This window comes from Drosophila nasuta, chromosome 3, assembly GCF_023558535.2.
Source record: "Drosophila nasuta strain 15112-1781.00 chromosome 3, ASM2355853v1, whole genome shotgun sequence".
Classification (NCBI taxonomy): Eukaryota; Metazoa; Arthropoda; class Insecta; order Diptera; family Drosophilidae; genus Drosophila; species Drosophila nasuta.
In genome coordinates this window covers 54,377,582-54,393,457 of record NC_083457.1, presented here as the reverse complement: position 1 = coordinate 54,393,457, position 15,876 = coordinate 54,377,582, and the positions used below count along the sequence as shown (strand labels likewise).

General features: G+C 38.3%; 1 protein-coding gene across 2 annotated transcripts in view; it reads right to left on the bottom strand.

The window, feature by feature from the left end:
- The window catches only part of LOC132792368 (uncharacterized), a 40,693-nt gene extending 25,448 nt beyond the window's left edge, over nucleotides 1–15,245 (bottom strand). The window contains exons 1-2 of one of the 2 annotated variants that reach the window (XR_009632995.1): nucleotides 8,562–9,071; nucleotides 786–849 (exon numbers count right to left, since the gene is read on the bottom strand). Coding sequence is in view for 1 of the 2 variants with exons in the window: in XM_060801710.1 (XP_060657693.1) it covers nucleotides 786–849; nucleotides 14,640–14,650 (75 nt within the window). In the remaining variant the exon portion in view is untranslated. Of the gene's footprint in view, nucleotides 1–785; nucleotides 850–8,561; nucleotides 9,072–14,639 lie in introns of those variants that run through there. The other variant, XM_060801710.1, reaches the window with a different exon arrangement.
- Between the last annotated feature and the right edge of the window lie 631 nt (nucleotides 15,246–15,876).

The window sequence follows — 15,876 nt, the reverse complement described above, 5'->3', positions numbered from 1 at the left end:
TTGAAAATATATCGAAGACTTTTTGATGTATATTAATACATGACTATTATACCATAGTACTTGCCACTGTGCTGTAAAAATATACCATAAATAGTCTTTTGGTATATTTGTAGTATGTTTGCGGTTTTTATTTGAGTACTTTTGATGGAACTATTTTGAAATTCTGATTTATGCCTCACTGTGTAAATAATACTGAAGTTAATATACCGTAAAATACTGAAAATATATCGAAGACCATCTGAGGTATATTGATACATTACTAATATACCATAGTACATCACACTGTACTGTGAAAATATACCATAAATAGTCTTTTGGTATATTTTTAGTACCATAAATAGTCTTTCGGTATATTTTTAGTATGTTTGCGGTTTTTATTTGAGTACTTTTTATTGAAATGCTGATTTATGCCTCATTGTGTAAATAATACTGGGCGTATTGTATATGGTTTTGTGTTTTATTTAACAACATCAAAAGAGTCACAGTTTGTGGCAAGTGGAGTGCAGTTCAGTGTCCGTTGATGTTTGTTGTTGATGTGGAATATTGTTTGCTTTGGGTTGGGTTGAGTTTGGCTGCTGCATACGAAATGCAAATGCCATTTGCAGAATTTAACAAGCCGCAAGGCAGGCACATCGTTATATTGCTCACTCGGCTCAATTTTATGGCCCTGCTCATTTCGTGTCATAAAAAAACATTTTCAACACATTTTTTTCTTTAACGACAAGTGACTATAAAAGTGCTCGGAAAGAGCAACAACATTGAAGGCAACAATAATGAAAACTTACCCAGCATTTGCAGCTTGTGGCCCAAAGGCGTTGGCGTTGTTTTTTTTCGTGTATGCGCTGGCGACTGCAATAAACGAGAAGAAAGAGAGAGAGAGAGAGGTGAAGTGAGTAAATGAGATAGAGAAAGGCGCACAATGTACAAATTATAATAATGATACATGTGAGCAGAGTATGTGTGTGAGTATATGTCAAAGCCATTTGTATAGTATTTTAGTTTGCTGTTTTAAATTAGCCAAAATTACGTTAAATTTATAAAGTCGAAAGCAAACACATACACACATAAATGAATAGAGTAAAAAACAGACGCCATGTCATGTCAGATCATTAAGAAAATATGGTCAAAAATGTTTCAATTAAAAAACCAAACTAGACGAAGGCATTAAAAACACAAACACACACACACACTCGCCAACAAACACACACAAACACTCGCATTTATTCGTGAATGAAAACTGATTGTAGGCGGACAAGTTTGCCATAAATTGTGTAGGCTACTTTACTGTCAAGTCATTAACAGCAACAACAACATCAACAATATCAACGGCAAGTGAATCATTAACAACAAAAGGCAAAGCCAAGAAAAAAAAAGCGAAAAAGATTTTATTTTTCTTTGCCTAGTGTTTGGATAGTTAAAGTGTTTAAATATAAAATTGCCAGCGTTGCCTTCTAATTCTAATCATTTCCATATTCTAAAACATTTTTTGTGGATTAAAATTAGTTTCACTATCTTGAATTTAATAACACTTTTTACTAAAACCTTTCTGAATGTCAAAATACATTTTCAATACTGTTTTACTATGTGTTAATATATTTTAATTCTTTTCATTTCTCTAAACTTTTCTGAAACAAATATTAGTTGGGTTTTTTTCAAATAGTTTCTCTGTCTTTAATTTACACCTTTTCTTAACAACAAATTGTGCTATGAATTTGCTTAATTTGTATAACTACATTTAGAATATTGTTATACATTCAAATCTTTTCTGTTGCCGTATAAATCTATAAGCTACTCGCATTTGAAGTTCCCATTTAAATCTATGTTTCAGTTGCAGTTTTGTACTTTTTGTGCTTTTTGTTTGTGACACGTGCCTTGACAACAGTTTATGCAAATCATTTGATGGTCTATAACATTTTGTAGCGCATTTGAATTAAAAAGTGGTTTTTATAACTTTTAGCTTAGTCATAAAATAAAAATGGCAAACAAAAACGACAGAAAAAGAGAAAAAAGAGAACAACAATAACGGCTTAGTTTGTGCGCGCCTTTTGGGTGGCTTCCTTTTTTATGGCCCACTGCAATAAACTGCTTGCGGATTTGTCTGATGTGGGCTAGTCAATATGTCAGCCAGTCAGTTTGGTCTTCAATCTGTCAAACGACTTTGGTGTTGGACAATTTTATGCATTGGCCACAGGCCGCAACAAAACGCGTTGGCCCAGCCAATGATTTGGGTAGTAAAAATGCGAAATTTGAATACGACATTCGCTGCGGTTAAAAACGCCTTCGAAACGCGCAACTAACGTGGCTAATTGCTGCAGTATTCGTATACAAAATGAAAACTAATATAGCTATTTTGTTTTATTTTGAACACAAAGTGCAGGCAAGCAAAAAAAAAAATGTCAATTGATTTACGCGCTGCTTTGTGAAATGCGTGAAAAACGCGTCGAATCGTTGGATGTTTGCTCAACGAGCTAATTAGTTGGTTAGATTTCAAAAGAATTCCGCTTAGTGCCGACTATTTAGTTGTTCTATTTTTAAAATGTTTATGGATTAAAACTAGCATTTAAATACAGTTTTTTTTTTCTGTAGTGCTTTCTTCTCACGCGTCTTAGACAAAAGTCTCAAAATTCAGTTTCTACAAATCATCTTCGATGGCAAGCTAAATGTGGCTGTTGTATTTAGTGTTGTTCTTCTAAGTGTTGCTGTTGTTATTGTTTTGTGCACGTCATGGCCCAATGGCTTGTGTCAAGGCACAGACACCCACAATGATGTCGATGTCGATGTGGATGTCGATGTCGATGTCGGCACACTATAATGGAAAAATAAATCTTCAGCATGCAGCAACAACAATAACACTAACACTAACACTACCAGCAACAACACTAACAACGAAACGAAAAGTTAAAAGCCATGTAGCTAACAAAGTTTTGAAAAGGCGTTAGATTTGTTGCGGACTCGCGAGTCGCGCGTCTCGCGCGCGTTTTTCAGTTGCGCACATCAAAGCGTCAAAAGCCGCTAAACAAAATGCCCACACTTGGCAACACACACATACTTGTATGTGTGTGTACACACAACAAATGCCTAATTGTCTTGGCGGCACTCGTAAAACCTACAAAATTATTACGGCTGCAAAGAAAGACGAAAAAAATAACACACACAAAATAACAAAAAAAGACAGACGAAAAAAAAAACGCGCCACTTCACATGTTTGAGATCGTTTGGATCGGGTTCGCAACACCAGCTGAGGAGAGGTGGAGAGAAGGGGCAAGGGGCAAGGGGAACGGCAGCGGGGCGACAAAAGTGCCAAAGGGTAAACTAATGACAGTTTAATTTACTCCCATTGCGATGAAGTGTAACGACTCTCAAAACTCAATTAGAGGCCTCGGCCAAAAACGCGGCCTTTTGTTCAGTTTCTGTTTCAGTTTCAGTTTCAGGTAGCTGCTTTTGACTTTTGCGTTGGCCAAACGCGACTCTAATGTATCCGAATGTGTGCTGCAGGTGCAACATGTGAACTACAGAATGCATAATTTCAAGGCTTTATGAGCCGTGTACTCCAAAATGCTGGTCGAGCGGAGCCTTTTCGCTAGCCATCTCAATTAATTCGCCTAGTTTATGTTTATTGGTCATATTTACTGTGCCATAAGTTGGGATAAAGTCGCGACTGCGTACTACATAATGAACTTGAGCGCAGTGCGTATCTCATAGATACAAAACTGCATTTGGTTGCCTCCGCCTCCTCCTCCTACATCGACATCGTCGTCGTCGTATCTCGTCGCTGGTTGGAAATTTATGTTATTAGCCTCGTAATTTTGAACAATATTATTGCATTTATGTTTTCGTAGGCGATGCGCCTAATGAGTTTTTTCAGTTCGTCTCCTTTGTGGCAACGAAATTTATGCATTGCCATTGTTTATAAGCTCTGTCTTATAGGTGGGCGGTGTTGCCCCTTTTAGCATTTAGCAGTTAGCTGCTTGTGGCCATTAAATGTGTTTAGGGTTTTCAACATTTTTATAGCCCTAAACAAAAACATGTTGTTATTGCCATTGTTATTGTCGCTGCAACAACAACTTGCAACGCCCAAGCGTCTTCCCACAGAGATCTGAACTGTGTGGGCGTTCTTGGCTGGTAAAAGGATCCGCAAACTGAGACATCAGCTAATTGGCCAACTTGTTTAGAGTTTGTTTTGCACTTGCAACTTTAAGAGCTGCTCTCTGACCTTTGGCAACTAGATCAGCTCTCACCTCTCTCTTTCTACCTGCCTCTCAGCGTGGCACTTTCAACGCGAGTCAACCACAATGCAACACCTATCCATCAACTCTGCTGTCATGCTCCAATTTTGAATGCTTTTCAGTGGCTGCTTAGCTGCCTAGCTGCCTGGTTGGTTGCTGGTGTTGCACTTCCTTTCACATTGCACGCCACGTCACAAGACAATGCGACGCTCTGTCGTGGCAAGTAAATTCAATTAGAGAGAAGAAAAAAAAACAAGAAGAAGAAGAAGAGAAACACGGAGTCAGACAGACAGCGAGACAAAAGGCATTCTAACTAAATAGCATTCACCTGTCCAGCAGAATAACTTGGCAGTGACTGGAAAGAGAGAGGCAGCTATATATAGAGAGAGACGGACGCTTACAGCTGTCAATTTGTTGGCGCCAAACGAGAATATTTTCGAGTCAAAGATCCATGGCCATCCATTAAATGCCTACCGTCAAATCATAATTCATTTTTTCTCTCGTTTTTTTGTTGTTGTTGTTGTTGTACATATTTGGTTGGTATTCTTGCTTTGCTCACTGCTGCTTTATCTTCGTGCTTCGTCTGTGTACTCATCTGCTATTAGGCACGGCCACTCCTAGGCACGCAGACCCATAAACCAGACGGACGGACAGACGGACGGACGGACGGACGGACGGATGGATAGACAGCCTGGCAGTGAGATAGGCAGATGTGGGCACAGCTAGGGCTCAGTTCAAGTCTCAGTCTCAGGTCCAATCTATGCAGCCAGTTTGCACCTTGCGCAACGACCAGCAACAACAACAACAACAACGACAAACGATCCTCACTTATTCGGTTGCATCGCCCGCGGCGCAAGGAAGGTTCATTGATACTTTGTTGCAACGGCAACAGCAGCAACAGCAACAGCAGCTCAGGTGCGCAATCAAAGGCAATTAATGGGTAATCGGAATTTTATAAAGAGCCTCAGGCAGCTACAAAGTTGAACTAAAAGATGCAGATGCGGCCCTTTGCTCTTTTTTTTGTTGTTGTTGTCCAGTCAGCGGAAGTATCTACCAGGCTCCTTTCTAGCTATTGAAATGTCAGCATTTCATATGTGTGTGATTGCCTTGGCTAATTTGCTAGTTGGCCATTTGGCATACCGCAGAGACACGGCTATAACTCGCCAGATGCAGTCAAAGATACTTTGCATGTATCTATAGCTGTGCATTAGGCAAGTTTGTCGTCGTCGTTGCTGTCCCCAAATAGCCAAAAACATATAGATACTCGCATGTGTATATCGCTAAATGCCAAAAAGCCAAATCAAAAGCAAAAAGGCGACACGAAACTTTATTAGCCCGTTGACGCAAATTAACGGTGACCGCTTCCATTTCGCATTTCGCATTTCAAAGCGTCAAAAAGCGCGCAACGCGGTCCGCATTCAACATTCTGCCCAAAGCTGCTGCCAATGGGTTTCATTTCATTTGCCGCTGCTGTGTTGCAGGGGCACCCCACGGCTGCTGCCAGCAAAATAATTTGTAAATGTCAGTGCATTTTGACAGTTTGCGGTGATGTTTTTCAAATTACAATTTACAACAACGATGGCAGCGCGAAAAACTGAAACAATTTTCGCAAAAGCAGCGCAACACACAAATACAAAAAAAAAAAAAGGAAAAAAAAACAAAATGGAAATAGCAAAAATGAAAAGGAAAACACAAATTTTAATTTCAGTTTTTCAGTTTTTATTAATACTTGTATTTGCCCATGTTGCCATGTTATTTTTGGCTCACTCGAGAGTTGAGGTTTCTCTGATTAAAAAAATATGTGTTCAGCATTTACATTGTAAATGGAATTGAGAGATTCGAATTGACGTGTGACAAGATTACTTAACGCTGACGAGAGCGAACATGTTAATAACAAACACTCTTTTATAGCGATGTTTAATGCAGTCATGGTTAGTTTTAAATGGAAACTTAAGAACGCGAGATATTATAAAAGTTGCAGTCATGGTTAGTTTTAAGAGCAAACTTAAGAACTTGATATCTTATAAAAGTTGTACAACAATTTCTATACCTTTAGACATAAGAAATGCTGGCTAATAAAAATTATAATAATAGTAATATGCATGAGACTCAACAAAGATATTATTGAGTTGCAGCTTTTATGGCACTTTTTTATGTTTCCTATTACTATTTGCATTTAATTTTTGAATGTTATTTCGACCATAAAATTTGAGCATAAATTGTTTATACATGTATTATTTATTTTTTATTTTTATTTATTTTCCACAGTCTTTCACAATAAAACTAAATTCTCTATCGAACTGGTGGTTTTTATGACCGCGAACACTTTTTTTTTGTGTGTTTGTGAAAGGTCTCAGCTGGAGTGGATGCCACTTTCACCTGGCCAAAGAGCAACTGCAGCCTGTTTGTTTTTGGCTTAATTTAATTAGGTAACGATAAAAAACCAAAAACAGAGCACACTAAAATGTGTGAATAAACTTAAGTTTTGGGTGTGTTTGCAGCTGCAATTGGAGGAGAACAAGCGAATGGCTCTGGAAAATGAAGTTGAAGTTATTTGAGAGCAAGGAAGAAGATAGATAGATCGAGAGAAAGAGAGAGAGAGAGGGATGGTGAAGTGGCCAAATGCCAAACAAATGCGATAATAGTTGGCAAAGTCAATGGCTAGACAGCAATACAACAACAACAGTAACAACAACAACAATGGCAGCAGCAGCAGCAGTAACGAAATTGAAGAAAATTACACTAAATTGGCTTCAATTATTGTATTAATTTGGGTTCCGTGTTGCTTTCCGGCTTATCCCTTTTTTTTTCCCCATTTGTTGTTGTCGTTGTTTGCGTCTCGTTGGTTAGTTTAGTTAGCTGCTTTTTACTTTGTTTTGTTTTGTTTGGCGTGGCTTTAGCTTTGGCTGTGGCTCAATAAGACGACCGCCTGGCAACTGGGCAACTGTTAACTTTGTTGTTGGACTGCGACTGCGACTGCGAGTGCAATCATTGTGTTTGTGTTTTCTAACATGCTTTTGGCCCAAAGACTTTGTCTTCATCTCCACTCGAGTAGTGGCTGCTTAGTTGAGTTATTTCAAAATTATATTAGACAGCCCCGAACAGAGACAGAGATAGAGATGCCAACTGCAATGCTCTAGCATTATTTATTATTGTTGTTGCTGCTGTTCTCGTTGTTGTTGTTGTTGTTGTTGTTGTTGTTTGTGTTGTCGTGCAGGAAGCAGCGCCATGGCGCTGACCAAAAGGAAGCTGACGATTATGGCTCTCGTAGCCAACAACATGCGAGTATCTGTATGTGTTGTGTATTCTGTGTCTGCATTGTGATTACTCGTTTCGAGGTATTAGTGTCGAGGTCTGGGTCGAACTCGGGGTCTTTTCGCTGCGCATGTGTGCTACAAAGACGAAGACGGAGACTCAGACTGAGGCTGAGACTGGGAATTTCGACTTGGAAGTCGACCACAGCCGGAAGAAGAAGTTGGCTTGGCCGCTTGACATTTATCTTGAAACTGATTGTTAGACAGCTGCTAAGCAGTCAACAGAATTTCGTAGTTGCTGATGATATGTGGTTTCTTAAGCTTAAGCTGTCTCCGTCTCTGTCTTCGAAAACTAAACGAGCTCTGACAGCCAATTGAATATTAATAGAATAATTAAACGATTTTTCTTTTATGCTTTGCAAATAAATAAATCGTACACAAAACAACGCTTTACGCATTGTTTGTGAAAATTTATAAATTTAAGCTTGTCAATTCGAATTTAAAATGCTTTTGTTATGATATTTGAAACTAAAACTTTTTAGCTGGAATTTGTCTCCCAATTTATGGCAACTTGCATGAATTTGCACAACAAATTTGTTTCATATTAAATACACATTTTATTTGAATATATTTATAGCATAGAACCAGACACTAAAGTAATAAATAAATCGACGTTTTTTTTTTTAGAAAATATGACAAGCAAATTTATGGTTTGCATTGTACACAGATGAATAAACTATTGATAAATGCTGACTAAGAGCTATTTTTATTAAATACTAAACTAAATAAATAACCAAAATATTTGTATTCATAAAAGTCTCGATGACGTTGAATTGCCATATTTATTTATTTTTTTATATAAATATAATTTTCCATAAATAAAATCTACACTTTGTTGATATAATATTTGATATAAATGGCGCAAATATAAAATTGTATATAATTGGCGCTAAAATATGATTCGACTTCTGCTTAGAAATTTATAAGAATATTATTTCCATATAAAGCAATTTTAATTAAGTTATATTCAGAATTAATATTGTTTCACAGTTGCTTTTCGAGTTAATAAGTTAAAACTCACCAATTTTGTTTTGAATATTTAACAAGTCGACTCACAAAATGTTCACAGAGTCAAAATTATGAACTTGACTCTTTGAGAAATGTTAAATGCAAAATGCAAAATGCGATGTGCAAAAGTGGAAAATGCAAAGTGCAAAATGCAATTTCCTCTCGAAATGTTTCCGCCAAAAAAAGGTCACAAAACTTTTGCCGTCGCCAATTGGCAAACGGCACGATTATGGAACAACAATTCAGTTTTCTGTTTTCAGTTTTTAGTTTTAGTTTTGTTTCAGTTTTCAGTTCAGTTTCTCACACACACACACAGTTGGGTTGAGTTCCCGCTAGGATACTTAAACTTCGTATTCGATTGAATCACACGCGTGCAAAAAAGTTCTGTAGAGAATTCTCTTGGGCTTTTAGTTTGCTTTTTTTTTGGCTGCCGCGCGGCACGAAAGCCGAAATGCGAATGCGGCAAACAGCAACTGGGTTGCTAAAAAAGCGACTCTCGGTCTCCGTCTCTGTTTCGTTGTCGGTGTCGGACTCGCAATCGGAATCGACAGCGAACAGCAACGTCAGCTTTGGACTTGTAGGCCGGGCGGCACAATTTTTGCAGTCGCTGCCGCTGCTGTCGTTGTCGTTGTCGTTGCTGCTTCGGTCGCAGTTGCTGCTGGCGTCGAGAGCTTGTGAAATTGCAATTTAGCAAGCAGCTGCGACTGCAGTTGCAGTTGCTGCTTGTCGCTGCTGCAACAGCAACTGCAACTGCAACATGTTGCCCGACTTTTGTTGCCTTGCAGCTTTGTAGCCAGCTGAACTCACCACAGTTGCTGCTGCCACAGTTGCTGCCACAGTTGCAGTTGCTGTTGCACGTGTTTTGCTGACTCTGGATTAGCCCTAGAACAACTGTTGTGTTGTGGCAGCAGTTTGTGGGCTTGTCGCCTGACTGACATTTCCTTTTGACTTGGATGCGCCTACTCTTGTTTCTTGTTGCAACAACAGCAACAGCAACTGCAACATGGGGCGGGCTGGTTTCACTCAGCTGCCGATCGAAGGTGACATTTGCGCCAGGCGCTCAAAGCTCATGGAAATTTGCCACAGCAAAACACAACTCGATTTGCGCATGACAGCGCACAATGCACATCGAAAAGGGGAAAACGTTGAGTGAGTGAGTGAATATTCACTGTTGGAGTGAATATTGTGAGTGAATCTCATTCAGTTCACATCATCATCACACCAATTGGCAATTGCATTGTTTCTCTCTCTCTCTGCGACACCCACTTGCTGCTGCTGCTGCCTGCAACAGCTGCAATTATAATTTGTGGGTGTTGCTGCCATTTAGTGTTGCTGCTATTTGCATGCAATAATAATAAGTGAAGAATTCTGATACAAGATTGATGTGAGAGACGGGATCGCGAGCAGCGTTGGCCGTCAATTAAATGCCAAAGTGCACTGCAAAAATAATTTGGGATAGAATGTGCTTTGGATGTTTAGAAAAGTACTTCAAGAGCAGCATAAAATATATAGAAAAGAAGACTAAGGAATATGCCATTTAAATAGAATCTAAATTATAAAAGATTTTACATTTTTAATTGCTAAAATAATTTCTGATAGAATGTGCTTTGGATGTTAAGAAAAGTACTTCAAGAGCAGTATGAAATATATAGAAAAGAAGACTAAGGAATATGCCATTAAAATATAATCAAAATTATACAAGATTTTACATTTTTAATTTCTAAAATAATTTGGGATAGAATATGCTTTGGATGTTAAGAAAAGTACTTCAAGAGCAGCATAAAATATATAGAAAAGAAAGCTAAGGAATAAGCCATTTAAGTATAATCAAACTTGTAAAAGATTTTAAATGTTTAATTGCTAAAATAATTTGGAATAGAATGTGCTTTGGATGTTAAGAAAAGTACTTCAAGAGCAGCATTAAATATATAGAAAAGAAGGCTATGGAATAAGCCATTAAAATATAATCAAAATTATAAATGATTTTAAATGTTTAATTGCTAAAATGGTAATGAGATTTACTTGAAATAAAACAGCTTTAGATAAATAAGGTAATGTTTTAAATTTCAAATTTATTCAAATGTATTTTGTAGTGAACACCTTCTTATATTAATATTATGCAACCACAATTAAAAACTTTGAAATATAATAATAACAATTAAGTATTTAAAAAGTTGTATGAAAATAAATCATATTGTTATGTATAATATATTTGTATTTTAATTTATTTTATAATAAACATCTTATTATATGATTATTATGCAATATTGAATGCCAATTCAATGAAGTATACCCAAAAAAGCAAATGTAGATTGAAAGTAGCTTCAAGTGATGCACCAAATTAATCATGTTGAGTAAACAAAAGTGATGCTCACTTCAAGCATAAACAGCGCAGTCCAATAAATAACACCTGGCATTCATCTTGGAGTCAATACTTTGAATTTTGATTCAATTAACAATTCGAGTTGGATTTTTGAACCAAATGCACAACGCACAGCGCCAAGACAAGACAAGACAAGAGAAGAATCATCAATCAAGTTGCGGCAAGTCAATCACGACCACAACAAAAACAAAACAGAAACAACTCTTGGCATTTGTCAGCTGCACATCTGCTAAAGCAGACAGACAACGCGGCGTATACGCTATTCCGCCCCACACAAAAAAAGAAACTTTGTTGTGCTGCTTGTCACAATTTGTGTGGTAATTTGTTTGCACTTTTTTTGTGGAGGAGGGGAAGTTGTTGCAGTGTGATAGCAATACCAACAATTTTGTGGTCTACTTTTGCAGCACACAAAAACCGACAAAAACAGGCAAAACTTTGGCAGTTGCTGAAAACCATTAGAATTCATGGCAGACACTGATTTCACACACACACAAAAGGGTCTCGAATTGCTGAATGAAATTGAAACTCACACGCCCAGAAAAACATCATGCCACTTGGCTAATTACAGAGTCAAGGAGTCTGTTGCAGTTCTTCCTTTAGTTCTCTGCTTATCTTTATTACATAATCTGTGAGAGAGATGACCACAAAATAGACAAGAATTTATTTGCTCACTAATCAACAGATTTTCAACGAGTATTTATGGCACTTCCCTTCTTCGACGAGTCGTCGACATCGTTGAGTGTTTTTGCGGCAAAGAACACATGTTCCCATTTTCACATGCTGCACAAAAGGGTCGCCGCATATATTTATTACATCATCAGGGCAGGCAAAAAGGAAGCTGAACACACAGTCACAGACACAGACACAAAAGAGACAATAGCAATAACAATACAATCACAGACATTGTCGGTGCTAAACCCACGCAGCGTGTATTTGTTGTTCTTCTTGTTTTGTGAATGCGGCTGAAAACCGAAAGTGCCACGGTAGCCTATAGACCTACTTACAGATCAACAGACAACAGAAAACAGACATAAGACAGAAAGACAGTTGGCTTAAGAACAGGGGCTTGTTTCTCTCTCTCAGTCGAATCGCATCGCATCCATTGTTTTGGCTTCGTTGCCTTGCCAGCGGAAAGGGGGGCAGCGACAATAAATCAAAGGCATAAAGTTGAATGCACCAAACGGATGCAAAAGTCGTCGTCGTCGTCTTCGAAGTCGTCGTCGTTGTCGCTGTCGCTTGGGAACCTGAAGCCTCAATTTTAACCCTTGCCTACCTCAATGCCGTCTGGCGAAGTCCGAATCTTAAGAGGCAAATCTGAGTCGCAGTAGGAAATACAAAATACAAAAAAAGGAAGAACTGAAAAAAGTGGCAGACAAAACAGCCATGTGACGTTGAGAAACGTCAGCTGAGCGATGGCCAGAGAAGGGTTTTTGCTTTGCTTTCGTGAGTGAGTAAAAGAGTCGGAGTGCGGAGTCGGGGCAACAAGATGAAATGATGATAATCCCCCTTTAATTTGTATGTCTGTTCTGTATTCAGTATTTTTGCTGCTGTGGCAAGGACGAAAGGGTCTTAGCCGCAGTTGCGATGCTACTTTGCATTTACAGCAGATAAATTCGTCTTATGACGAGAGGCGAGGCGCAACGAATTTCCACCCGAAAAGAGGGAAACCAAAGGGTTTCCAAACACCAAAAACAAAAAAATGCCATAATTTGCTTAAGAAAACTTTTCCAATTTATAAATGACAAACAAAACGACAGAGCCCGAAAAGAACAACAACAAGATGAAGGAGAAAAAATCATCAGCATAATGAGCAAAAGTTGGAAGACAAAACTTGCAACGGCGAGTTGCCAAATTAACGGCATTTTTCTTGCTCCCCTTACAGCAAATGGAGTTCTTTGCTCCTTTTTATTTCTAATTAAAGTGCTGGCGATTTGCATAAAACTCTCGAGAACGGTCAGCAAAAAACACTTAGACAGAGAGAGAGAGAGATATAGATAGAGAAGCATTAATCAAAAAATCAGCTGAAAATTAAAAGCAAAGCGAGCACAAAGCAAAAGGTACAGTAGAAGAAGAAGAAGTGGTTGAACAAAGAGGCAAAAGAAAAGGCAAAAAGGATTATTGACTGAAAAGAGTGAATGCCACTAAAAGGAATAAATTTCCAAGAGACTTAAAGAGGAGGAGAAGGTGGGGGCGGCAATTGATTCATAAAGCTATCAGACTGCAGATGAAATGAAATTAAATGCAAAAGAAGTTGGCCGTCAAAGTGTTTGCTTGATGAGAGAAAAGTTTGAATGGAAAGTTTTACTAATGAATGCCAAACATGCAGATGAATGTTGATAAGGTTCTCGAAAAAAGGGAATTTAATTGAAGAAATGAAGAAATGATGAAATGAATCTCTGCTGCAGTTCTTATTAATTTATCTCGCTGCAGTTTCCCCAGCAATCATTTCTCATCTCTCTCAACCACAAAGAGCATTTCAGGGCGGCTTCATCAAATTTTAAATGGGTCACCGTCACCTGATGCAAGCAATAAATTAATACACACATACACACATACACACACAGACACAGACACAGCCACAGACAGAAATACACGCCTTTATTTACGCAGTAAACACACACAGAGAACTTCATCATGATGATGATGATCATAAATACATATGAGAGCGCATTTCACTTGTTCTTCTTGTTTATACACAAAATGAACATATTTTTCTTTGCTTTTTTTTTTTTTTGCTTGCGCTCTTTCTCTCCTCGTGTGTATTTTTTAATGACGAAACATTTCATTACCAAGCTGCAAAATCCCCCGAGAGTCAAAAGTCCAGTTCTGAAATCTGCACCACCCAAAAAAGTAAACTCTGAACAGATTGGACTCGACTCGACTCGAAGAGAAGGAGGAGGAGTAAAGGGAAGCTGAGGCGGCTTTTAAGTGGTCCTTGATAAGCGGCTGGGCATCGTAATGCGAATGCCGTAATGCGCTTTACCAAAGTACACAACGAACTCTTTTCTTTTTCTCTCTGTGATTATTCTCTTTTTACCTTCAACTGATGAAATATCAATATTGAACAGGTTGAAAAATCAAGCCAGCAATTTAATTCGATAGTGAGATTGTTCGAAGTTGTTTTCCTCTCTTTCAGCAAATATGCAATTTCCATTAAGAAATCAGAGAAACAGGTGCAAACAAGTTGACATTCACTTTGAACTCCCAAAGGGACTTAACTTAATAACAAAATGATAAAAGCAAAGGCAAATGTCATGTGTATTAAATGAAATTGATTTAAATATATAAATAATCAATTGAACAACAAACTGGTTAGCAAATAGCCAAACAATATAACGCAGGAATTATTTAAAAACCGAAAGCAGAAAATCCGTTTTAAAAATAGCCAATGAATACAAGTGCAAATTTGTTATAAATTAATCATAATAATAGCAGAGAGAAGCAAACATAAATATATAATTTGCTGAGCTTTAATAGCGCATCATTTAAATGACATAAATATATAATGATTATACAAACATATTGATGTTATTAATATGTATTAAAATGTAAATTCAATTATCAAATTTTTGCGAGAGAAGCAAACACTGAACTTTAAATGACATAAATATACAATGATGCAACCAATTAATGTTATTAATATGTATTAAAATATAAATTCAATTATCACAAGAGTCACGCTTCAACTATGCAGTTATTAGGACTTACTTGTTGACCATTCTGAGTGTGTGTGATTCTCGTTGTTGTTGTTGTTGTTGTTGTCGCAGCGAAAGTTGTCACTTAGATCAGTTGTTTATTTGTTTTTGGAATTTATGATTTTATTCGCAACTCGCGCGCCATTAAAATTTATAACGATTTGCTGTACAAAGTTGCACTCAGTGATTTGATTTGATTTCCCTCCCTCCGCTTTTTGTGTTGTCCCTACTCAGTCAACAACAACAAACGCGCACAATTCACCAACACATACGCACTTTTTACAGTTTCAGTTAGTTCAGCTAACAAGTTGAATCTGAGACCAGACACCAGCCAAACCAACACACACACATTTCCAGTCCCGAACCAGACAATAAAATTTGCGCCATAAATCAATTTCAAGTTGCAAAGTCGTCGTCGTTGTCTCGTTGTCTCGTTGTCTCGATGTGGCTGCTGTTGCTCTGGCTGCTGCAAGTGTCAGGTTTACTGGGGGTTTACTGTGGCACTGACTGTTTGGATGACTGGCTAACTGGACAGCCTGCTGCTGACTATGACTAAGATTTATTTGTCGCGCTCTTGCGGCAACTAACTGCAAACTGCCAACTGGCAACTGGCAACAGCGGCTGCTGTTGTCATACTGCACAAGGCCAAACGACAGGATAAACCACGGAGCCTGGGCACGAACTTGTAGCCGGCGCACGATCCATGCAGAGCAAGGCAAAGCGACGCGACGTCGACAGCGTCCAACTCAGAGCAACAACGAGGAGAAGAATGGCAAGGAAAGGGGGTGGCATTGGCCATGGCCCTGGTCGTTGGCTTGTGTTGTGTTGGTGGTTGCGCAAACCGCCAAAAAAAAAAAAAGAATCAAACACACACACTCCGACACACACACTGGTGCATATATGCAAATTAATGGCAGTTTGTTGGTGTTGAAAATAAAAATGGAGCAGCCGCAGCGGCAGCGACGTTAACCGCAGGACAACGTCAGCGTCGACGTCGACTGCGCTGCGCAGCTGGCAATTTTTTCTAATGAAGCAAACGAGCGAATTTGTTGTTGAGTTGCGCTCAACACTCAAAAAAAACAAAAAGAAAAGTGGGGAAAACAGAAGTGCAAAAGCAGACTGAGCATAGCAAAGTGAGAGAGAGAGAGAGAGTGAGAGAGAGCGGCATCTAAGCAGCAAGTAAATCAAAGCCACAAATGAAGGCGTCACGCGAATAAAAATACGTATACTTAATATTGCAGAGTGTTAGT